At 41.8% G+C, this 24,710-nt stretch overlaps 1 protein-coding gene across 3 annotated transcripts in view; it reads left to right on the top strand.

The window, feature by feature from the left end:
• Positions 1–21,478, top strand: part of ABCE1 (ATP binding cassette subfamily E member 1) — a 36,300-nt gene extending 14,822 nt beyond the window's left edge. For all 3 annotated transcript variants that reach the window (XM_006131783.4, XM_006131782.5, XM_075929880.2), the window contains exons 3-18: positions 1,773–1,858; positions 3,050–3,147; positions 4,601–4,718; positions 6,373–6,510; positions 6,682–6,751; positions 8,823–8,919; positions 9,839–9,928; positions 10,583–10,704; positions 13,478–13,699; positions 15,664–15,723; positions 15,809–15,867; positions 16,051–16,161; positions 16,243–16,385; positions 16,479–16,601; positions 20,591–20,702; positions 20,951–21,478. In XM_006131783.4, the coding sequence (XP_006131845.1) occupies positions 1,773–1,858; positions 3,050–3,147; positions 4,601–4,718; positions 6,373–6,510; positions 6,682–6,751; positions 8,823–8,919; positions 9,839–9,928; positions 10,583–10,704; positions 13,478–13,699; positions 15,664–15,723; positions 15,809–15,867; positions 16,051–16,161; positions 16,243–16,385; positions 16,479–16,601; positions 20,591–20,702; positions 20,951–20,998 (1,697 nt within the window). In that variant the 3' untranslated portion in view covers positions 20,999–21,478. The remainder of the gene's footprint in view (positions 1–1,772; positions 1,859–3,049; positions 3,148–4,600; positions 4,719–6,372; positions 6,511–6,681; positions 6,752–8,822; positions 8,920–9,838; positions 9,929–10,582; positions 10,705–13,477; positions 13,700–15,663; positions 15,724–15,808; positions 15,868–16,050; positions 16,162–16,242; positions 16,386–16,478; positions 16,602–20,590; positions 20,703–20,950) is intronic.
• The last annotated feature ends 3,232 nt before the right edge of the window (positions 21,479–24,710 follow it).

Consider the following 24,710-nt stretch of genomic DNA (forward strand, 5'->3'; position numbering starts at 1 on the left):
AAGGTAGAGGGCTTGCAGGGTCAGAGGCGGGCGGAGAGCGCAGGGCACGCTGGCCTCACGGCGGCCCGGGGGCAGGGCGAACCTGTAGCCAAGCGGGGGAGCGGGGCTGCGGACGTGCCCTATATAGAGGACTTTAGGACTGCAGCGGCCGCCATGGATGGCGGCGGCGCGGCCGGAAGCGGCACCAGTCAGAGGAGCGCCGGGGAGCCAGGAGAGGGGGAGGAAGCGGGGGCTGTCCCTGCACTCTCAGCCCCAAAGCGGAGTGCAGGGGCAGGGTTTGGGACTGCGGCAGCGGCGGCCCGAAGCGGCGCGCTGAGCGCGCCAGTTAAAAAAAGCACCGGGGAGCCGGGAGAAGCGGGGGGCCGTATTAAATCCGACCGCGGGCCGCATTTGGCCCGCGGGCCGGACTTTGGACATGCCTGAACTAAGGTAATGAAAATGCACAGGACTCGACAAATCCATTTATCTCCTCGCCCGTGGCAAGTAGATTTCAGCTGGTCGCCCCGTTCACTGGTGGTAGGAATGGGCCAGGTGACTCCCCATGCAATAAAGGAATCTTGAAAAACAATAGGAAAGTAGGAGTCTTTGGTCTTTTGGCTGGCTGGTGTGGCACACTGAAAGGACGAAACCAGACAACCCAGGGAAAAGGAGGCTGCTCCGTTTGGAACGCTTGGCTGGGAAAGAAAGACTTTTAGGGTGAGTTTGTAGTAAGTTTGTACTGGAGTTTTAGTGTAGACGTAGCTAAGTGTTTACTGTTCTGAGTTTGTAATCTACTTTGCTCTCCCTGTTCTCACCTATTACCACTTAAATCATACTGCTTGTACTTAACAAAATCACTTATTTTCTATCAAGCCCGGTGTAAATAATTATTGCTGGGTGGAGCAATCAGTGTGTATGTTCCCCCTTTCATTATTAAATAATTCATTACCTAAATAATTCACTGGGGGATTTGATCCCATTTGAGGAGTGGTACCCCAAGAAGCTGGGCCCAAAACTGCATTTTCCTTTGACCTGAAGGAAGTGGGGGGAGGGTTGTTTTTTAACTCTGTGCCTTGGCTTGGGGAGACCAGGGAGCTGGCTTAGCAGGACCAGTCCCATGAGAAGCCCCAGAGAGCAAAAGGAAGGGCGGCAGTGGCTTTATCAGCACCCAGAAATCACCCCCAAGGGATTGACTGTGACCTCACCCCATCACAATTCTAAATAAGATGCATCTCCCGTCACTGTAAACAAACATGTTTTCTTAAGAGTAGACTGAACGAGAAGTGGGACTGAGTGGATTTGTTGGGTCTAAAGTTTTATACTGTTTAATTTGAGTGCAGTAATCAAAATACTCTGCATTTGTAAGTTACAATTTTGCGCTACAATACTTCTGAGGTGAATTGAAAAATACAAATATTTGCACTGTGAATTTGAAACAAAAGATTGTAATAAATAATATATTTTATTCCGTATTGTAATTTAAAATGTAGGAAAAATATTAGTGTGATTAATCACCATTATTTATTTTGAGTTAATTGCCTGGATTAACTGTGATTACTTAACAGCCCTACTATGAATAGTTTGTGTAATATATAAGGAGCTTGGTTGTAAATTGTGCAGAGCGGTAATGCTAAGAAATAACTTCTCAATTTCTGGGCTGCTTTTGAATACTTTTTGCTGGAGAAATTTAAGGCAGCTACAGGATTTCTGTTCAGTATTCACTGATTGTGCTGACTATAAACTTGATTCACCAATGATGTGTCTTGTGTTAACATGTTTTTTGTTTTCACCAGGAAAACTATGTATAGAAGTCACACCACAGAGCAAAATAGCATGGATTTCTGAAACACTTTGCATTGGTTGTGGTATTTGCATTAAGGTAAAAGATAAAGTGTATATGTTCATACATACATATTATTTCAAGTTCTTTAAAAATATGTACTCAGAAGAAATAGTATATCTTCAGAATTGGAGAGAGAATCTGTATTATGCTATTTAAAGTTATATGTACCTTTTAATATTTTGACAATAGCAATTATTGTATGTATTATTATTTGAATTTTCATTGGGGAAAATTAAAGGTCGGATGATGGGGGTAAGATCAGACAATTACCTACAGTAAACATTGAGATTATAAAAGTTTGTTATAATCTTTAAAACAAAAATCACCTACATCACATGAAAAAATTTACAAAATAAATACTCAGATCAAATTAAGTTCTCAAGCAGTATTTTTCTTATGCAGTTGGGGTGAGTCTACATAGCACCCTAAACTTTAAATAAAATACTCCATTTGGCGCTATGTGTTATTTTGCAATTTGGCGCTATGTAAACATGCCAAATTTCAAAATAAGTTATTTTGAGCTATCCCTTACCTCTCGTTCAATGAGATTTACTGGGATGGCAAAATAGTGCAACCGTTATTTTGAAAAGTATTTTGAAATAACGGGCTGCCTCTGTAGATGCAGGGTAGCTATATCGGGATCCTCCAGTATCCCAAAATAGCCCATGCAGTATAGACGTCTGATTGGGCAAAAATATTTTGATTGTTATCAAAGGAAATATTTTTTCATTGGTTTGTATGTGTGCAGTGAAATGGATGTTTACAGATATTTTCCAGTAAGTCCAGTCCTTCCAACTATTTATATTAGTCAGTGTTTAAAATTGCCATATTTAACTTTGAAAAAGTGGGAATAGGGTTTACTCTGTCTATTTCTCTACTAAGTACAGAAAGTGATGTAATTTTACCCATCCGTGTTATCAATAGGAGTGCTTGGTCTAGCAATGACCAAATTGACTAATGACTAATCTCTTCTCTCTGTAGTTTATGTGGTCAATCTGTATAAATCAGTTAGCAAAATATCATTAGCAAATAAGTAAATTTAAGAATGTGTTTGAATATTTTGCACTGACCTACTTACAGATAAGAAGTGTGGCACTCACGCTTGTAAACCAATATGTTTGGGGTGAAGCACTTCAAACAGAGGAATTTTGCTGCAAAATAATTTGTTTGTGCTGATTTGTTACAGTGGACATTAGTAAGCAATACATTTGATTATTTACATTACAGAAATGTCCTTTTGGAGCCTTGTCAATTGTTAACTTACCTAGCAACCTGGAGAAAGAAACAACACACAGATACTGTGCCAATGCCTTCAAACTTCACAGGTATTACTTATTTTCCTCCAGCCAACTTCATTTTACCTTATCTAATTTTAAATTAATCTCAAATGTATATACTATTCTGGACATGTCATTTGTATATTGTTAGAGATGGGATCGCTGTTACTTTGGACATGGGATGAATCTATGTGGGGGCTTTTATGGACATAGTCTTTTGGTGTTGAATATTAAATAGTTTCTGGTTTTAAAAAAAATCGTCTGTAACTTCTGTTACAATAAACTGTATCAGTGACCTGTAATTTAAAAATATTGATGCTGTCATTTTAATACTACTTTAAATCTGAATCTAGCTTGCCTATTGAAAAATGACTTATGACAAGGGTGGGCAAACGATGGCCCACAGACTGCATCTAGGCCATTGGCCATTTTAATGCAACCTTCATGCTCCTGTGGGGGAGCAGGGTCTGCGGCTTGCCCTGCTCCATGTTTGCTCTCTGAAGCAGTAGCAAGTCTCCCCTCCAGTTCCTGTTCACAATGGCAGCCAGAGAGGCTCTATGCACTGCCCCACGCATCACCCCTGCAGATCCTCCTGGCTGGGAACTGCAGCCAATGGGAGCTGCAGGGATGATGCTTCAAGTCAGGGGGAAAGGGCAGTGCACAGAGCTGCCTGGTCAAGTCTCCGCACAAGAGCCAGTGACAAGGGGAATGTGACGTTGCTTCCAGGAGCTGCTTGAGGAGGCGAGTGTGGTTCAGGCCTGTATTCCCTTCCAACTTCCTGCCCCAGCCCAAATACCCCTTAGTTCTAGGCGGAAGCCCCCTCCTGCACTCTGAATTCCTTATTTCTGGCCCCACCCCATAGCCTTCACCCTTCTTGCACACCAGCCCCAATTTCGTGATCCTGTATGGGAACTGGTCTAGCATAGGTAAAGCAGTCTCTAGAATCTGGGCATTGTATTAGTTTGAGTTTGTGGCATTCTTCATTTTAATGTGTCAGCTTCTTACAGATATCAATTAATTTTTATCTTTTACAAATAGTGAAATGTAGATAGACTGTTGGGTTACTAGGCCAAAGTCATACAAAAAGTCTGTGGCAGACCATAGATCCTATGCCTGTATCTCAATAACTTTTTCACCCAAAATATTTTCTCTCTCTCTCTCTCTCTCTCTCTCTCTCTCTCTCTCTCTCTCTCTCTCTCTCTCTGTTAATGATAATTATAAAGAAGTTGGAGCACAATTGTGTCACTTTAAAGTGATTCTCATTGAAAGAATATGGAGATAAACAACCGTGGAGTCAGTAGTATCTGGTTGTGGTCTAAATTTTAAAACACAGCCAAAAATTTAAGGGGAAAACATTTTAATCTCAAGCCATATTGAGCTAGAGACGCTGAAATGGATTGAACCCCTTAGCAAGTGTTTTAAAAAAAGCTTTCCTAGTCTTTTGTTTTTAATTCTGGTGAAAATCTTGGATTACACTGAAAATACGACTTTTTATATACAGGTTGCCTATTCCCCGCCCAGGTGAAGTACTGGGCTTGGTTGGAACCAATGGTATTGGAAAATCAACTGCCTTGAAAATTTTAGCTGGAAAGCAGAAGCCAAACCTTGGAAAATACGATGTATGTATAAAATAGAGCTTGGGAAATGGGTTATTATGGTTTCTTGATGATATGCTCTGTCTGTCCCTGTAACTTTTTTTCTGCAACTGTCACATTTTTATCAGTGCTTCATGAAAATTTGTGGAAGTGTTGCTGAGCTTAGGCACTGGTGTAGGTGTAGGGCAAGTGGTGTTAGGTCACTGTGCTGCTAATACCCTTTAACTATGGTTGTTTGGCTTTTTCGAGCTCTGGTTCTCTTGGGGTGTCTCTAGACTACAGGATTTTGTCAACAAACGTGGACTTTTGTTGACAAAACTATATCTGCATCTACACTGCTGCTGAGTTCTGTCGACATAATGTCGACAGAACTCAGCAGTTTTGTCGACAGCGATAAACCTAATTCTATGAGGAATAATGCCTTTTCTCGACAGAAGGCATTATTGCATGTACGCTGTCCTTTGCATCTACACTCTCATGTCGAAAAAGCGGCTTGCTTTGTCGACAGAATTGGAGGTAGTCTTGATGCTCTTAGTCGACAGAAGCTTTGCCAACAGTATCTGTCGACAAAGCTTCTGTCGACAAAAGCCTGTAGTCTAGACATACCCTTGGAGAACAATTTCATTTTGGGAAGATCGCTAAGCATCTTGATCTCCAATCCAGGATATCAGTCAGACTTCCCAAGATAACCAGGAGTTGCAGTTTCCTTTTAACAGTTCTTTTTTTTTTTTTTTTTTTTCCTATTCTAAATTTGCTCTGTTTTGTCTTCTCTTGCTTTCAACTCTTGGGAGTGTCTGCTGGGAACTAGGAAATATATTTTTCTGGACTCTTTTTCTGTAAAGTAAAACTTTATCAGATTAATGCTTGTCGTTTAGCCCAGGTAACCTTAGACTAATGCATAAACGTCAGAGTGTAAAGGAACTGAGTCATAGAATAACCCATATGCATTATTCCATATGAAATGGTTTGACTTCTGACACTGGCTTATTAAAACAGTCTTACTACAGTTCTTACATTCGTTTAAACCAGTGGTCCCCAACCTTTAGAGGCTCCCGGGCGCCCGGGGGGTGGGGCCACTCACGCGCTGGGCGCCCAGGGGGTGGGGCCACTCATGCACCGGGCGCCCGGGGGCAGGGCCACGCATCCAGGAGCACGCCAGGGGATGGGGATGCCCTTGCACCCGGCGCCAGCATGTGCCCCAGGGCCGGGGCTGGGGCTGCCCGAGTGCCGTGCAGCCGGTGCATGCAGCGTACCTGGGACCAGCGCCTCCCGCATGCCGGGGGTGGGGCCAGCCCAGGTTGTCAGCGAGCACGCACAAATGCCCCAGCGGGCGCCATGGCGTCCGCGGGCACTGGGTTGGGGACCAATGCTTTAAACTTTATTTCTTGAAGATACTATGTTTCTGCTGCCAAGACCTATTTACAGTACTTTCTCTTGCAAGAGTAAGTGACATCACACACCTGAAAGAGTACAAGGACCTGCACTCCTTCTACAGCTTAAGGTGTTTCATGTCATTAACTATTGAAGTGGAAGCATAGCAAGTAAGTGAAGTAGTGACTGACCTTTTCTGGGTTCTGTTTTTATTGCATGTGTCTTTGTCTGCTTACATCTACAAATAATTTAAATGAATATGTATTCTTAAAATGCTCTTAAGTCCTACTACCTAATTTTTCTGTAGGATCCACCTGATTGGCAAGAAATCTTGACTTACTTTCGAGGATCTGAGTTGCAAAACTACTTCACTAAGATCCTGGAAGATGACCTCAAGGCCATCATCAAACCTCAGTATGTGGACCAGATCCCTAAAGCTGCAAAGGTAAGAAATTTTACCAGTTAGAACATGAGAAGTATCTCTCCATTAACACATGAAAAACATAACATTTTTACATAGGTTATTTTATTTTTAAAGGCTCATATTGGATTATATTTGCAATAGCTGAATGCTTAAATATTAGAAAAGGTTTAATTCTTGCTTTTGTCACGGCAGGGGACAGTGGGGTCTATTTTGGACAGGAAGGATGAAACTGGCACACAGACTATTGTATGTCAGCAGCTTGGTAAGCTATGTTCCTCCTAAGTTGTTCGTTGTTTGGTTGGTTGTGGTTTTGGCCAGGCAGTGAACTCTACTAAGTGCTGCATTTTTGTCCTTGTTGTATACCCTGGATATTTTGGGCAAAATTTCACATTTGAGAGAGGACTGTGTACAGAAGGTGTTGTATGCACATGAAGACTGCCCTAAATGGCTCTTCCCCGGCAGAACACATTACTCCCTTTCCCCACCATCCATGGGGTCCCAAACTCTACAGCAGCAACCTTAGGAGCCCAGCCAGTAGCAGGACTCTGTGTGGGGGGGGGGGCACATTTAAGGACCCCCACTCTCCCAGAAGTTCTCAGGAAGGACATAGGCCCATACTTCACCCCCTCCTCCATACTCCCCAGTGCTTTTGCCCCTTCTGCTGCATCTCTGAAGCCTCTGTTGACCTGGGCTGGTGCTCCTGAGCCCAGCCTGGCTTCTCACCTGATCTCATGTACAAGATTATCCCGGGCAACCAGAATTGAGCATGTTCACCAGATGGAGAGATGCTTCCAGTCCTCTTGCAGGGAGGAGGTGGGATCATTTGTACCCTGGGGGTTGGGGACATATGATGTTACTGATGGGGCTGCACAGAGGAGATATGAGGCATTTTTTTTACCTATACTATAAATACTATATTGCTGTGTGTAAGAGGGTCCTTTCCTCTCCCCGGGGCCCCAGGCCCCTCTTCCCCTCTTTAGTCAATTACCCTCCCACTTGGTATGAGTCCAATGTCTTTAATGCATACGCCTCAGTCTCACTCTGACTTCACTGAGGCACTTGCGCCTCTATGATCGCTCCTCAACTTACTGCTTCGGGACAGAGAGTAGGGGGACCCGGGCCTGCCCTCACCTCCGGGTCCCAGCCCAGGGCCCTAAGGAAGGGGAGATGACGTTCTCTCCGCCTCCTGTGATCAATGGGGACGCCGCCCGAAACGCACTGACCCACGGGCCAGAAGCCCTGCCCTGGGCTTCTTCCTTACTCACCCTCTTGCGTTCATGGGCTAACGCGTCACAACCCGAATGCGCCTCTCTCCGGACCCTTCTCCCCGGATATGCTCTGCCCACTAGAACCGGGGTGCTCTCCGGACTCCGTCCTGCCCACTGCCCAGAGGGTGGCCAGTTTTAAACCTGGTGCTCCCGGGGTAGCCCCGCCTCGCCGCAAGAGGTGGGTCCCCCCCCAGGGACTTACGGGTGCTAGCGCGCCTGCCCTGATGTCTAGCCGCAACACCATTTCTCCACCGGCTTTTCCCTCCAGCGGCTGCTGGCGTTCCCCGGGTGAGCCAGCGTTCCCTGGATCGCCCCGCCACGGGGGGCCATTAGGTTGGGGTTGCGGAGCCCGCCGGCTCCATCACACTGTACTTCCACACGTTTGCAGGGAACACTGTAGGCAATTGACTTCGTAAAATAAATAAATAATTGGTAAGACTGTGGTTCATAAAGTCTCTTTTTAAAGAGTTTTGAGTAATTCACATACATTAAAAATTAAAATGATCACTGTCTAAGATGAATGAAAAATTAAGTCTAGTTCAAGGATAGAAATTTACATTAGTCTAAAGTTGGCTAGGACTTGATATATTCATTTCTGGACCAATGCCAAAAATAACTTCTAGTGGTCCTCTTGATGTCTGTTATACCAAGGATGAAGTCTTGGCTTTCAAATGAGACTTAATGCTTTATACAACCTTATCAGTTTTTTGAAATATTGGCTGATAATTGGAATAATATGGTTTTTAAGGTTTTCTGTCTTGGATTTGCCTATATCAGGAACTTTTAAAAACAAGTATAGTTGAGTCTTAGTCATTTTTAAATTTCAAGCACAGGTCCAAGAACCACCACCACCAAAACTGGAAATTTGATCCCTGTGCATGAAGGAAAGCTGTAGTACAAACTTTCCACTTAATGTTGCTGACAATTTTATATCTTGCTATGACTTTTGCAACAACATTATGATCTCTAAATATGTTATAGGTGAGCAGGCTTTACAAAATATCCCCAATAGCATAATCTTTGTCTAATTTGTTTCAAAGTTAGAATATTTTTCTTTGTCACCAGATTTAACTCACCTGAAAGAACGAAATATTGAAGACCTTTCCGGAGGAGAACTTCAGAGATTTGCTTGTGCTGTTGTTTGCATTCAGAGGGCTGATATGTATGTTCCATTTACTTCTATTGTACCTTCAATCTGAAAGGCTGTTTCAGGATTTATGGTTTAAATTCAGTGTTTAGATTGCAGTAATTTTTAGGGGTGGATGGCAGCTCCTCCAGGTGATTTTTTTTTTTTAATGAAATGTTAAATGTAGGCACTTTTTCAACCATATTCTATCAGTATCCCCACAACTGGTATCTGAGTTTTTCATACAAATTCTTATTGTTGTTTGCTCTTTCATCCACCCTCTCAGGTAGCAGAGACCTGTGGGGTTTGGTGGTCTACCTAGGCCAGGTTTAGTTAATATTGCTATTTCATAAAAGGAAGGCACCCACCTCTTTGGTAATATTGTCTGTCTTCCCGTCTTATCAGGAAATTACTGTTATGTCCAGTAGCAGCCAAACAAGCTGCTGCTGCTTCATGACTAAGATCCCCTTCCCTTAATTTAATCCCTTCCAAGTGTTTCCTGACTTCAGCTGGCCTTGAGAGCAGGAAAGCAAGATCAGAAGACAGGTGGTTTTCTGATTTGGAGGAAGTTCTTTTCCACTCTCCTAAAATTGGTATTTTTGCACTTTGCAGTGCATGTCACAAGGCTATTTAAATTTTTGAAAGGAATTAGAAGTCATGACATTGATATAAGTTACCTTTCTAACTAACGCTGGTTGTAGTTTTGTCAGAGTTTTTGGCAAGGGAATAGTTAATTTGGACTGTTTAAACAACCTTATGTGGTAGTTGGCAGAAGAATCAATGAAAAGTGTTTAAAGCACCTAGAAAAAGGATAATTATTTTTATTAGTATAGACATTTTCAAATCATTTGAATGGTAAATTAAGATAGCTTACGGGTTAGATTTTAAAAGATGTTATAGAAATGAAGATTAAAAATGTATACTCATTGATACTTTTCCCCTCTCTTTGATATAGCTTCATGTTTGATGAACCTTCTAGTTACCTAGATGTTAAGCAGCGTCTGAAGGCTGCCATTACCATTCGATCTCTAATAAACCCAGACAGGTAAGTAGAAATATAACATTTTCTTTAATTTTAATGACTTTGGATTGCATTTCATAGACTGACTGGATGACTCTTCAATCTCATTGCTAATGGAGATGGCTTTTTGTAGTAGATTTTTTTTAAATTTGTTTTGTTTAGTGTAGTTTTGAAGATCAGCAAATCATTGTCAGGATTACTTTTCCTTAATTCTCCCCGCCCCGGTGCTATTTGTAATTCCACAAACCTCTCTCTCCGCCCAGGTGTTTACATTTTTCAAATCTATATAGTTTTATTTTCCTCCTGACCAAATTCTCTCTCCAGGTACTTTATGTAAAGAAGCCATTGACTCAAATGGAGAATAAACATCTAGAGTTGTTACACTGAGTATTTAACAATACATTTGTTTTATGTGAAGCTTGAACTCTACCAATATCAGCTTAAAACTAGAATCATACCAAAACCCCAAAGCAGCTCTGTATAGTTAATTTACCAAAATATTGACAATGTCTTTTGTGTGGGACTGGTTGTAAAATCTCATATGTATTTGTTTCATTTCTATCAAACTGTTTCTTTCAGTGGAAAAAAATAGTTTGATAGAAATGAAACAAACGCAACAAATCTCATTTTCTTTTCTTGAAATTCAACAAATGATTTTGGTTTGGTTTTATTTTTCAGATATATCATTGTTGTAGAGCATGATCTGAGTGTGTTAGATTATCTCTCTGACTTCATCTGTTGCCTGTATGGTGTGCCAAGTGCTTATGGTGTCGTCACTATGCCTTTCAGTGTAAGAGAAGGTAACTCTTTGACCAGTGTTCCCTCTAGTTTTTTCCACCCCCAAACAGAATTAGTTTTCTTGTGTACCACCGTGGGAGTGATATGTGACATCACCTTCATACTGGTGCACATAACAAAATTAATATGGCGGGAGTAGGGCTAAGAGGTTCAGAGTGTGAGAACAAAATTAATGTGGCGGGAGGAGGGCTAAGAGGTTCAGAGTGTGAGAGGGGGCCTGAGGGCAGGGACACAGGGTTAGGGTGCAGGCTCTAGGGTGAGATTGGGGTCTCAGGGCTTGGACAGAGGTTTGGGCTGCAGGCTCTCAGTTGGGACTGGAGAATGAGGTTTCGGATACAGAAGGAAGGGATCTAGATTTGGGATGGGACTGGAGGTTGGGGTGCAAGAGGACGTACAGGCTCTGGGCTGGGGGGTGTTGGCTTTGGAGTGGGGCTGGGGATGAGGGTTTTGGGGTTCACAAGTGTGTCCCTACTCATGTGGCAGCTCCATCCTGAGGCCAGTAAGGATGGGCTCCCCCTCTGCTGGCCCCAGCAGTTTTAGGACTTGGAGAAAGTTCTCTCTCCTTGCTGCAGCCCTAAGCCCAGTGTGACTGCATATCTAAGGTAGAATTAAGCTGTTGACACCTGGCTCTCTAACTCTAATTCCTTTTGCCCTTCCAAACAAACGAGCAAGCATAGAAAGTGTGATTGGCATTGCTATTTTAAGCAAATATATCTTTTTAAAATGCAGAATTCTAAGTCTCTCTCAAGTATAATGTATTATGCTATACATATCACCATTAACTATTTAAGTGCTGATCACTTTTATGGATGGAATAAACAAAGGGATGGGAGTGATGTATATGGGGCAGGTACAGATTGGAATTGAGAGTTGCTACAGGAGATGGAAGACCTCTTGGGGTATGTCTACACTGCAGTTAAACCACCATGGTTGGTGTGTGTCAGTTGTCCTAGGCTCACAGGGTTCAGGCTATGACACTCTAAAATTGCAGGGGTAAATGTTTGGGTCTGGGTCCAAGCATTACGAAGCAGTTTTACAATCTGTGAGCCTGAGTCAACTGAAGTGGGCCAGCCACAGGTGTCTAATTGTAGACATACCTTCAAAAGCTCCTGTGAAAGGGAGAACCAAAGAGCAAAGATATGCGTGGTTTGAAGGAGAGCATCTTTTCTTCTGAAGGTATGCTGAATATAATACAGGTTGGACTTCTCTGGTCTGGCACCCTCAGGACTTGAGTGGTCCTGAACAAGGGCTTTTGCCAGACCAGGGGAGGTCATTTCGGGCCTCCCAGCCAGCTCCGCCTTGGCAGCCCATGGTCCCGCTGCTGGGGTTTCTAGCTACGCTGCAGCAGATCACTGCTCAGCCACCCAGGCTCCTGGCCCCACTTTGGCTGTCTGCTGCCCCAAAGCCAGAACTCCCAGCCCTGCCAGCTTTGTTGTGACACCCCGCTGGGTTTTTGGCCGTGCCACAGCAGACCTCTGCCCTACCAGAGCCCTCTGGCTGCACTGCTGTGGGCTTAGCCAGACTCCCATGGCAAGGTTCCTAGCCACTGGCCCACCTGTAGCCAGTCTGGCTGGGTTCTTGGTTCCCACTGGGCTCCTGCCTCTGACCCTCCTCCAGGACTCTCTGGTCCAGCAACATCCGTGAGCAATCAGAGTCCCGGTTTAGAAAGCTTCAACCTGTAGTTGTAAACGTACCCTATTTAAAACTATCCTGATAGTGGAGAGCATATTGTGTTTTGGAAATATCAGGTGATAGGGTTTGACTTTATTTTTTTTTTTAACCTCTGGTTCATGTGAAACTTTAAAAAACAGAAGTTGGTTTTGTTTTGAGGCAGAACAAAACCAGTTTTCAAAATATTGAAATTCCCTGCAAACTGGGTTTTTGAGTTTTGTCTAGTTCTTGAGTCTTACTACTGTGCATTGGTTATAGATTAGAGACTTTACAGTTATTCTAATTGAAGTTGTAGAAAGATTAATTTAACTCTGCTCCATAATTTTCAATCTATTTCTAATGCAGTCTTGTAGAATAAATGTAAGTAACATGCCACAGACAACCAGACGACATAATGCCCAAGGTCCTGTGTCTTGTTATGGAAGTCAAGGATTCTGTGACTTCTACAGTGGCTGGTATGGCTGGTTCCAGGGCTCCCCGAGCAAATCAAACAGCCACGGGGTGGCTCACCAGCCGCTACTGGGGCAGTTTGAGAGTGAGAAGGGGTTTAGGACTGGAGTACGGGAGCGAGGTGGTGCTTACCTCAGGGAAGACTCTCCAGAAGTGGGCAGCATGTCCCTGCAGCTCCTAGGTGGAGGTGCCAGAGGGTACTGAGCACTGTTCCTACCTGGATGCATTGCCCCACAACTCATTGGCTACAGTTCCCAGCGAATGGGAGCTGCAGAGCCAGCATTTGCAGAGGGGACGGCAGACAGACACAAGCCTTTCCTCCTTTAGGAGGTGCAGGGACATGCTGGTCACTTTTGAGGAGCAGTACAGCGCTGACCAACCCTCCACTGCCCCTCCCAGAACCCCAACCCAAGTTTTATTTAGGGGTATGTAGTACAAGTAATGGACAGGTCATGAGCCTTGAATTTTTTGTTAACTCCCTGTGACTTATGCACTATTTTTACTAAAAAATGCCAGTAACTATAATGCAGCCTTGGTCATTATAAAACCCTAGGCTGATGCTTAAAATCAAGCAGTAAATGTCCATGCAGTTGGGAGGGGGGGGGGGGAGTTTACACATGACTTTACTAATATAGCTCATTTTTTCTTTTATAGGCATAAATATTTTCTTGGATGGGTATGTTCCTACTGAAAATTTACGATTTCGAGATGCATCTCTGGTTTTTAAAGTGGCTGAGACAGCCAATGAGGAAGAAGTTAAGAAGATGTGTATGTATAAATATCCAGGAATGAAAAAAAAGATGGGAGAATTTGAACTAGCTATAGTAGCTGGAGAGTTCACTGACTCTGAAATCATGGTGATGTTAGGGGAAAATGGTGAGTGTCATCCTCTGTAGAAATTAGTGTGTAAACACTATTAAAAGCAGTGAGTGGTATTGGAGGACCTTAGGGCATGTCTACGCTAGGAAATTTTCAAAATAACTCCTGAAATAACTATTTCAAAATAACATGTCCATGCTACAGGGAAGCCTTGAAATTAGTCCGAGGTAGGCTCCCTTAATGTGGATGTGCTACCTTGACTTAGTCTCGGGAAGCACTGGGGAGTAGCTATTTCGAAATAGCAGCAGTAGAGTGTCCACACAGATGCTGTTTTGAAATAAGCATTATTCCTCATGGAAAGCAGGCGTTATTTTGAAACAACAGGCTCGGTAGTGTGGACACTTGGCTTGTTATTTTTGAAATAAAGGACTGGGGTGCAGAGACTAACAAAATATATATAATATTAGGAGCTTTCATGGGCACAACCCGTTTCAGCTCGTGATACTACATATATATTTGTTAGTCTAAGGTGCTACAGAACCATTCATTGTTGGGGTTGTTTTTTTTAAGTTACAGTAACACAGCTACCCTTCCAATACTCTTAAAAACAAGTTTGCCTCAAGTTCTGGACAATAAAAGAACAGTATTTTATTAAAAACAGTACTTTTGAACAGCTGAGATTGTGCAAACTACCTAAGAGTAGAGCTTCCCTACTCAATTTAATGAAGATTCTCTTTTTAAACCTATCCTGTTTAAACACATTAATGAGAGTACTTCTGTCACAGTTGTAATACCACCTCATTCTTATGTAGCACTTTTCATAAGCAAATCTCAGCATGGTTTACAAAGGAGGTAAGCCTCATTATCTCCATGTTACAGATAAGGTAAGTGAAGCACAGATCAGTGAATTGACTAGGGACATAAAAATTCATTAAAAAAGTAACAGTGTAAACGCTAAAAATAATAGTGGCTTGAGCAAGACACTTTTTACTGAAGAGCCTGCAGCGAAGCCTCTGCGCACCCCACTTCCGGGGAGCCAGTGTGTAACATGTAGCAGTGAGGCTGGGCTGGCTATGAACAAGAGCTGCTCCAGCAAGCTCCCAGGCTGCTAAAGCAGCCCCCTGCCCAAGTCCTTACTGGTTAAGCATTTTGCCTTCTCTGTAGCATGGAGCACGGATCACTTGCTGGAGGATTCTCTGCATCTTGGGGTCCTTAAACCATTTGAGGACTTCAATATCTGAGATATAGGTGAGAGGATTATTCTAGGAGAGGGTGGGTGAGATTCTGTGGCCTGCATTGTGCAGGGGGTCAGACTAGATGATCATAATGGTCCCTTCTGACCTTAAAGTTGAGTCTATGAGCATTTATTTCCCTAAGTTGACTAGCCCAAGGTTGCTGAGCAGGTACTAGAACCGAGGTCTCCTGAGTCCCAGTCCAGTGCTATCCACAAGTCCACTGTGTATAATACAGGCAGAGTGGCTATGTCTAGACTACAGAGTTTTTTTTTGATAACTTCACCTGCATCTAGACTGCCGTCACGTTCTTTCAAAATTAAATCGAAAGAACGAGACGGTTTTTTCAACAGCGGTAAACCTGCTTTTACGAGGAAGAACTCTTTTTCGAAAAAGGCAAACAGGGCTTTTTCAAAAGTGTGTCCAAATAGCCAAGGTGCTCTCTCTTGAAAAAGTGGATTGTGGTGGGTGTTTTTGGAAAGTCTTGTGGCTGCCTAGACAATCTTTCAAACAAGGTTTGTAGTTGACGTACCCTGAGTGTATACACTGCTTCTCAACTCCAGCATACACTAATACAGATCTGCTAGATAGTCCTACAAGGAAAGTTGAACTTTTAAAAATTCAATAAAAAATTGGAGACTGCTTTGATAATTCCCATTTTTATAAATATATGTAGAAAGTTGCTCTTATTTAATCATGATGCTATTGAAGATAGTAGAGAGCTCCTGAGGATACATTATTTTGACTGTCTAACTTCCTGTATATAAATACGGAATATTTGTTTGTTAGGAACTGGCAAAACTACATTTATCAGAATGCTTGCAGGAAGACTTGCACCTGATGAAGGAGGTATTGTTCAATGCATCAATTTGAAGCATATTTTAACAATTTAATTTTGGTGGCTATTGTTTTGACTACATAATTATATTTATAGGTGAGGTACCTGTTCTAAATGTCAGTTACAAGCCACAGAAGATCAGTCCTAAGTCCACAGTAAGTTTAAGTTTTGTGTCAGTTACACTTGCATGTATACAACATAACACAATATAAAGATGCAGAGAGAATTCTGTCCTTGATTTTTTTTTTTTAAAACTACTATTTAAATATTTTAATCTTTGTCTTTACCTTTCCATGATGCAATGAAGCAAACCAAGTAGTCACTTTGTCTTTGATTAGGGAAGTGTCCGTCAGCTGCTCCATGAAAAGATCAGAGATGCCTATACACATCCACAGTTTGTGACTGATGTAATGAAGCCTCTTCAGATAGAAAACATCATTGATCAAGAGGTATTAACTCAGAGACCTTTTAATATCTTATTTATTATTTTTAATACTTCCAACTAAATTTTGTTTATTATTTCCTAACAGGTGCAGACATTGTCTGGGGGTGAGTTGCAGCGTGTGGCATTAGCGCTCTGTCTTGGGAAGCCTGCTGATGTCTATCTAATTGATGAACCTTCAGCATATTTGGACTCCGAACAGCGTCTAATGGCTGCTAGAGTTGTCAAACGGTAATGTGTGTGTGCACGGAAGGACTGGTAAAACTTTAACTTTAAAAATAAAAGTTTTATTTCCAAATCTCACAAATATTTGTTCTATTTCAGTTTCATTCTCCATGCTAAAAAAACAGCCTTTGTAGTAGAGCATGACTTTATTATGGCGACCTATCTAGCAGATCGTGTCATTGTCTTTGACGGCATTCCATCCAAGAACACACTTGCAAACAGGTAACAGGCTAATGTTAACTTAATTATCTCAGGGAAGGTCAGAGAGCAATGTATAGAACTCACTTAATGCTAAAAACATTAACAATATGTACATGATCTGCATAGTAGTCAAAATAAATTGCAGTCTAGAAAACTGCAATACACAAATCTGAACATAAATAGTGTCAGTGTAAAATAAAAAGCATAAGACGACACTATAGAAGGGCCAACATCCCTCTGGAAAAATTATTTGCAAATGTTTAAGGCAGGAAGGAATGAGCTTGAGGGATCTTTTTCCAGACAGGTGAACTATAATAAGGTATGTGAAATACAAGCCAAATGATAAAATACTGTATACCTAGGCAAGCTTCTAAAAGGGAACACTATTTAGAAAGCTCTTAAAATGTGACTAATAAAGTTGTTAATTAGTTCCTATAAACTTCTGGAGCATTTTGATATCAGCAATGTACTTCTGATAATCCGGCACCCTTGGGACCCAGGATGTGCAGGATTATCAGATATGCCGGAGTATCTGACAGAGTGCTGTGACGGACCTGCCAGGACCCGCACTGCATGAGGGGGGTCAGCAGGGAGGGGTGAACCCTCCACAGTGTTGCGGGGAGGCAGTGGAAGCCCCACACAGCTGGCTTGCAAGCGGGGAAACTTGAAAGTGGCGGAGGGGGCGAGAGGCAGGCAGCTGTTTAAGGCAGGCCAGTGTGGAGGTCAGTGGGGAAGGCTGCCTGCCTCTCACCCCCTCTCCGCAGCTGCCACTTACAAGTTTCCCTGCTTGCAAGCCGGCTACGCAGGGCTTCCACCACCTCCCCGCAACACGGCGGAGGGTTTGCCCTTCGCCGCATAGTTTCCTGCCAACACCCCCGCCCGCCTCTGGGCAGCTCCAATTGGCTGGCTGGCTGGCTGGCTGGAGCACTTCCGGGTTCCAGTTTGTGCCAGACTATCAGGTGTGCCGGACAATTAGAGTTTTACTGTACTTTGTATTAGGACTTGACTAATCACATTTAATTCATTCAATTAATTTTAAAATTAATCACAAATTTTACAAATTGCTGTTTAACTAGCATTGCTAAATAATAGAATACCAAATCTTTTCATCGTGAAAGTGCAACTTAAAGGTCTATTTATTACAGTGTTTTTTTTTTTTAAATGTAGTTACGTAAGACTTCAGAGCTTACCAGTTCACTCAATCTTACTTGTTCAGCCAATAACCAAGAAAAACAAGTTTGTTCATTTATAGCACATAATGCTGCCTGCTTTTTATTTGCAATGTTATCAAAGTGAAAAACAGGCATTCCCATGGCACTTTTGCAGCTGCTAGCTGGTGTTGAAAGGTGTTTGCGCTAAATACTCATATTTCCCTTGATGCTGTGGATACTATTCCAGAGGATGTACTTCCATGCTGCTGATGCTTGTATAAAAGATAATGTATGAATTTAATTTGTGACCGAACTCCTTGGGAGAGAATTCTATGTCCCCGGCTCTGTTTTTTACCTGCGTTCTGTCATATTTCATGTTACAGCAGTTTCAGATGACCCAGCACATGTTCATTTTTTAAAATACTTTCACTGAAGCTTCGAGAAAATGCAAAGAAAGTGTGTGAGAAATTTCTAAAAATAGTTGTAGCTCTCACCCTAGGGTTTAAGAATCTGAGGTGTCTTCCTAAATCCAAGAGGTAGGAGGTGTGGTTCAGGCTTTCAGAAGTCTTAAGAGCAGAGCTCTGATGCAGAAACTACAGAACCTAAACCTCCTAAACAGAAAATAACCTTCTGCTGGTGGAATCTGACTTAAATTATGAAAATGTGTCTGCACTGCTTCGGATCATCGAGTACCATCTGTCATTAGCACGGATGTACATCCTTTGGAATGGTGCTGTGAAGTAACATGCATCTTCAGCACATCTGGCATGTAAATATCTTGCAACACAGGCTACAACAGTTCCACATGAACACCTGTTTTCATTGTAAACAAGTGGGCAGTCTTATCTCCTGCAAATGTAAACAAACTTGTCTGAGTAACTGGCTGAACAAGAAGTAGAACTGAGTGTACTTGTAAACTTTAAAATTTAACACTTTGTACATAACTCTGTATTTTAAGTTAAGCTTTCATAAGATTGCACTACAGTATTTGTAGTAAATTAATTGAAATACTTTATAGTTGAGTGCAAATATTAGCATCGTAAAAATAGTAAGTACAGTATACTGGTTGTTGAAATCAATATTTTAAAATATAGCAAACATTCAAAAATTTAAATAAATGATAGTTTGAGTATGATTACATTTAAGCAGCACCATTAATTACTTGATGGCCCTACTTTAGTGACTGAATTTATTTATAGAGGGTATTAGGAGCAGCCCTACTAAAATTTACCTTTTTAAAGCTGCCCAGTTTTTTTTTAATATATTTATATTACAGGCTGCTCCTGACTTGTGACGTGATCAGCTCTGGTGATAGTATCACAACTCATAAATTGGGGGATTTCGGCCCCTTTCGCACTTACGGAAAAGGTTGTAAGTGCGGGGGGATTGTAAATTGGGCCATCATAAAGCGAAGGCCTCCTGTATAGTGTACAATATTGAGACAAAAACTGGACAGTGAAGACCCCAATGGAACATGCAAAGGACATAGTAGGGCATCTAGCACGAGTGACATGACTTGACTGTGTTCATTTTTTGTTATATTTAAGCATAGATTTTGGTGGGTGGGCACTGAATATATTCACCAACTTTACCCTTATGGGGTTTATTTGGGGTTTTGAGGGTTTTTTGTTTTTTTAAGTGAATTGATACAAAAGGAAAAGTGGTATGTTCTTGTGTGCATAAGAAATCCCACTGAAAAGTCCATCTCTTGTTATGACTAACTTACAAACAAGATACAGTAAAACTCCAGTGGTCCGGCACCAACTGGAACCCAGAAGTGCTCCGGCCAGCCGGAGCTGCTGTGAGCCCCATAGGCGCTCGCGGCTGGTAAAGGGAAGGGGGGAAAAGAGGAAAGGAATTATACCCCTGTGACGGGTCTGCCGGGACCTGCACTGTGACCGGCCGGCGGGTGGGCAGGGAATGGTGCGGTATGGGGCGAACCCTCTGCTGTTTTGCAGGAAGGCGGGGGAAACCCCATGCTGCTGAGAGTTTCCAGCAGGGGAGCGTGCTCCCCACCCCCCAGACTGTAGTAGCTATCGCAGAGCAGTGGGGTGAGGGGCTGCGCTGCGGGACCACCCCAGCTGCTCTGCTCTGCAGCTTCCCCAAGTCCGCTGCTCGTTAGTGGTGGATGTGGGGAAGCGGCGCAGAGCAGACCAGCTGGGGTGCTGCTGAGTTGGTCCCGCAGCGCCACCCCTCACCCCCCTGCTTTGTGATAACTACTGCAGTCTGGGGGGGGGGGGAGCCCACTCCCCTCTTGGAAACTCTAGGTGCTGGAGTGGGGCTTCACCATTTTTCAGGAAGGTTTGCCCCTTGCTGTGCTGTTCCTGCCCACCCCCCCAGACGCAGTGCAGGTCGGGGCAGACCTGTCACAGCCCCCCACCTCAGTACTTCGCGATAATTGGGCATATCCAGTAATCTGGCACCACCTAGGTCCCAAAGGTGCCGGATTATCAGAAGTCTACTGTAATTTGTCCATCCGTGCACCCTACCTTGTCAACTTCAACTGTATTGGTAAGAACAGGAATAGGTGGTATGGACTGTTATAAGTAATTTGTCTTTATCTTTTTGTATTAATGTTCCTTATGACTAAGATGACAAAAACCCTAACCTTCAAATTTAAGAACCTTAATGGTGTGCCTATTAAATCATAGTTTAGACTCCAAATAGTCTGATTTTTGGAGATTCTGAACACCTTGGTTGATTACATTTTTAATAAGAATTACAGGTGTAAACCAGCCAGACAATTTATTTCCCTGCCTAGCATTTTTAAAAGCTTGGTAGAAATAACTTGAACCCTCTTAGTACACTTCTCATGATTATATCTGAATACAACTTAATCTTACTTTTTTTTTTTAATAGTCCTCAGACTCTTTTGGCTGGTATGAATAAATTTTTGTCTCAGCTTGAAATTACTTTCAGAAGAGACCCCAACAACTACAGACCAAGAATAAACAAACTCAATTCAATCAAGGTAAGAAACTGCCTTAAAGCATGATCAACACAATTTTGTCTAATGAACTAAGACCTGAAAAATACAAATTACTGGATACATTCCTTGTACTTTGCACAGCAAAGGAATTAAGAGGCAAAGTCAAGGATGGTCTTAGTTATTTTTACCCCCACTATCACACACACTATTTCAGCACATCAAGTTTAGTTTGTCAAGGAATTTTCCAAATGGGCAAAATATGCTGAAATTTTCTTATTTTGTTTTTAAAGGATGTGGAACAAAAGAAGAGTGGAAACTACTTTTTCTTGGATGACTAGGAGGAATCGAGAATCTCTATAATCAGTTTATAAAAATGCAAATTGAAATCTGAACACTGTTATATAAAAACACTCAATCAGGTTTTAGAATACCCTTCATTCTGGAACTTAATGTTATTGCTATGTGTAACATCAGAAGCCAGTAGACATGTGAATTTCAATTTGAGCAACAGAAACTGCCATTCTTGTATTTTGGTGATATGGTTGTATTTTGCAGATAACTTTCCAGAATAGATGCCTGATAAATTGTTATATGAATAAGTCTCCAGCTGTTTCAAAATTATGGGGAAGTTTTCAGTCTAAAGGTAATTTATTTGCATACCACATACTGACCAGTTTTCTTTCATTTTTAAAAATCTTTGAAAGCTGTTTTCTGTAGAACATGAAGGTTTACAATGTCAAGATTCCAAAACTGCTGATTTTAAAAGCAAGTTTGACACACTCTGGCTGAGGATTTCATAAATAAATATCCATCTGAAATATCATTTTGTCTTCACTCACCATGGGGGTACAATGCTTGATAAGATTCAGATCATTATCTTAAGTATAATATATACACATCCTTTTCAGTTTTATAGAATTACTTTGTCAATTAGCTACACCATGAGTTTTAAATACTTTTGGTGCTGTTATTTTTCAATACATGTTCTCTGAATTGTTGATCAGTCTTAATAGAGTCATTAAGGCATACCTCTGAACATCTGCTTTAACTATATACTTACTATTAAATACAGATAGCATTAGGCTGATAAATTAAAGCAGTGACTGGTTCTAGCTGCTTATGGTACAAATGTAGTTAGAGGTAAGGTTGTGTTGCTCAGTAAGTCTGCAGCTGCTTCACAAAAAAGACAACTCGTTTTCAGGGGAATGTTATCAAAAGATGACACACATGCATCTTTTTGTGCAGTTAGGGCAATTATGTTTATTCTAGGAAATGGTGGGATCTGTTGGCTTCTATTTTGACAGCTTTTTTTAATGCATTACTGAAAAGGTGAAGCTGCAAGCATAAGTTTTTCAGTCCAGTCCATTTCTGTAACAAATTACACTTGTTTTTTTGAAATCAAGGACCTTAGCTGCAGTCCTGTATTAATCAGTTCTGTAAAATTCTTGCTGTTTTCCAGTACTAAATCTACTGCTTTAAAATGGCACATCCCCTTTTAGTTTCGAAGAAATGTCAGTCCCCAGATGCTCCAAGATATTAAAAAAAACAACTTATCACCATTAGTAGAATTTGTCCTTATGTAAGAGAAATTAAAGTTCTCTAATGTAAGAGAAATTAAAGTTCTCTCTAATTACACATTTTCAGTACTACAATGAAAGTTTTAGAGGTCTTTTGTATCCAAATCAGATGTGGGAGTCTGGAGCAGAATAATCCAGCCATAACTAGGTATTCTATCATGTCTGTTCATCCCTGTGGCAGCTGGGGTTTTACTTCCTACACCAATAGGTCTTGTCTTACATATTCATATCTAGGTGGTTTCCTTTTTATATTCTAAGATAGTACACAGCACTTGCTGTAATCTGCACTAGCTTTCCTTTTGCCTAAATCCATTTCAGGGGTTTGACTAACAATGCTCTTAATGTGGAAAGGCATACAGTCTTCAGTATTTTCCCTCTCCTAGAATTTCGCAAGGCAGATATGCTTGACTGCTTTACAAGATGAGGAACATAGTGACATAGCTATGCCAGTACTGTAGGCTTTGTCTACACTTACGGGCTTGTGCTAGAAGGATTTTTTTTCCATTGCTATTGGAGCACTCTGTAGCAGAGGCAGCCACATGAAAGCATTGTGTCAGCATCAGTAACAGGGTGGACAGAAATTTGATAGGGGGCCACTAACAAGTGTTTCAGGATCTGGGGTGGAAGTTGGATGCAAAAGGGAGCTTAGGGTAGGGGATTGGTAAACAGTAAAGAATAACTATATAAATATGCAAACATGGAATGAAATGGGACTACTAGAATGAAGATGTGAGTGGACTTTAAAGATTAATAGAGGTATGGCCCCCTGTAATAAGAGTAATAGGGAGCAGGAGACAGTCACTGGGTAGCTAATGTGAATGAGGACTTGGAAGTAGCTATCCCAACTACTTAAACCTAAACAGCTTAAACCCAGGTAACTATAGGCCTGTTAGTTTGACATCTTGGAAAAAATTTTGAAGGAGAAAGTAGTTAGAGACATTGAGGTTAATGGCAATTGGGACAAATTACAACATGGTTTTACAAAAGGGAGATCATGCCAAACCAACCTGATCTCCTTTTTTGAGAGTAACATTTTTTAGATAAAGGAAATGCAGTGGATCTAATCTACCTCAACTTTAGTAAGGCATTTGATACAGTACCACATGGGGAATTATTGGTTAAATTGGAAAAGATAGGGATTAATATGAAAGTTCAGAGGTAGCTAAGCAACTGGTTAAAGGGGAGATTACAGTGGGTCATACTGAAAGGTGACCAGTCAGGTTGGAGGAAGGTTACTAGCGGAGTTCTTCAGGGATCAGTTTTGGGGCCAATTTTATTTAATCTTTTTATTGCTGACCTTGGCACCAAAAGTGGAAGTGTCCTGATCAAATTTGCGGATGACACAAAGTTGGGAGGTATTGCCAATTCAGAAAAGGATCGGGATATCATACAGGAAGATCTGGATGATCTTGTAAATTGGAGTGATAGCAATAGGATGAAATTTAATAGTGAGAAGTGTAAGGTTATGCATTTAGAGATAAACAAGAATTTTAGTTATAAGCTGGGGACACATCAGTTGGAAGTAAAGGAGGAGAAGGACCTCAGAGTCCTGGTTGATTATAGGATGACTGAGCTGCCATTGTGACATGGCCGTGAAAAAGGCTAATACGGTCTTGGGATGTATTAGGTGAGGTATTTCCACTAGGGATAAGGAGGTGTTAGTGCCATTATACAAGGCATTAGTGAGACCCCATTTGGAATACTGTGTGCAGTTCTGGTCTCATGTTTAAGAAGGATGAATTCAAACTGGATGAGGTACAAAGAAGGGCCACTAGGATGATCCGAGGAATGGAAAACCTGTCTTATGAAAGGAGACTCAAGGAGCTTGGCTTGTTTACCTTAACCAAAAGAAGGCTGAGGGGGGACATGATTGCACTCTTTAAATATATTAGAGGGATAAATACCAGGGAGGGAGAGGAATTATTTAAGCTTAATACCAATGTGGACAGAAGAACAAATGGATATAAGCTGGCTAGTAGGAAGTTTAGACTTGAGATTAGACGAAGGTTTCTAATCATTAGAGGAGTGAGGTTCTGGAACAGCCTTCCAAGGGAAGTAGTGGGAGCAAAAGATCTATCAGGCTTCAAGATTAAACTAGATGGGTTTATGAAGGGGATGAGAACATGATCTTGCTAACTAATTGACCATTATTAGTGGTAAATAGGTCAATGGAGGGATGATAGGATTTACTATAGAGAACTTTCTGGGTGTCTGGCTGATGAGTCTTGCCCACATGCTCAGGGTTTAGCTGATCGCCATATTTGGGGTCAGGAAGGAATTTTCCTCCAGAGTAGATTGGCAGAGGCCCTGGAGGTTTTTTGCCTTCCTCAGTAGCATGGGGTACAGATCACAGCTGGAGGATTCTCTGCATCTTAGGATCTTCAAACTATTTGAAGGCTTCACTATCTGAGAGATAGGTGAGAGGATTATTCTAGGAGGGGGTGGGTAAGATTCTGTGACCTGCATTGTGCAG

This window comes from Pelodiscus sinensis, chromosome 4, assembly GCF_052426305.1.
Source record: "Pelodiscus sinensis isolate ZL-2025 chromosome 4, ASM5242630v1, whole genome shotgun sequence".
NCBI lineage: Eukaryota > Metazoa > Chordata > Testudines > Trionychidae > Pelodiscus > Pelodiscus sinensis.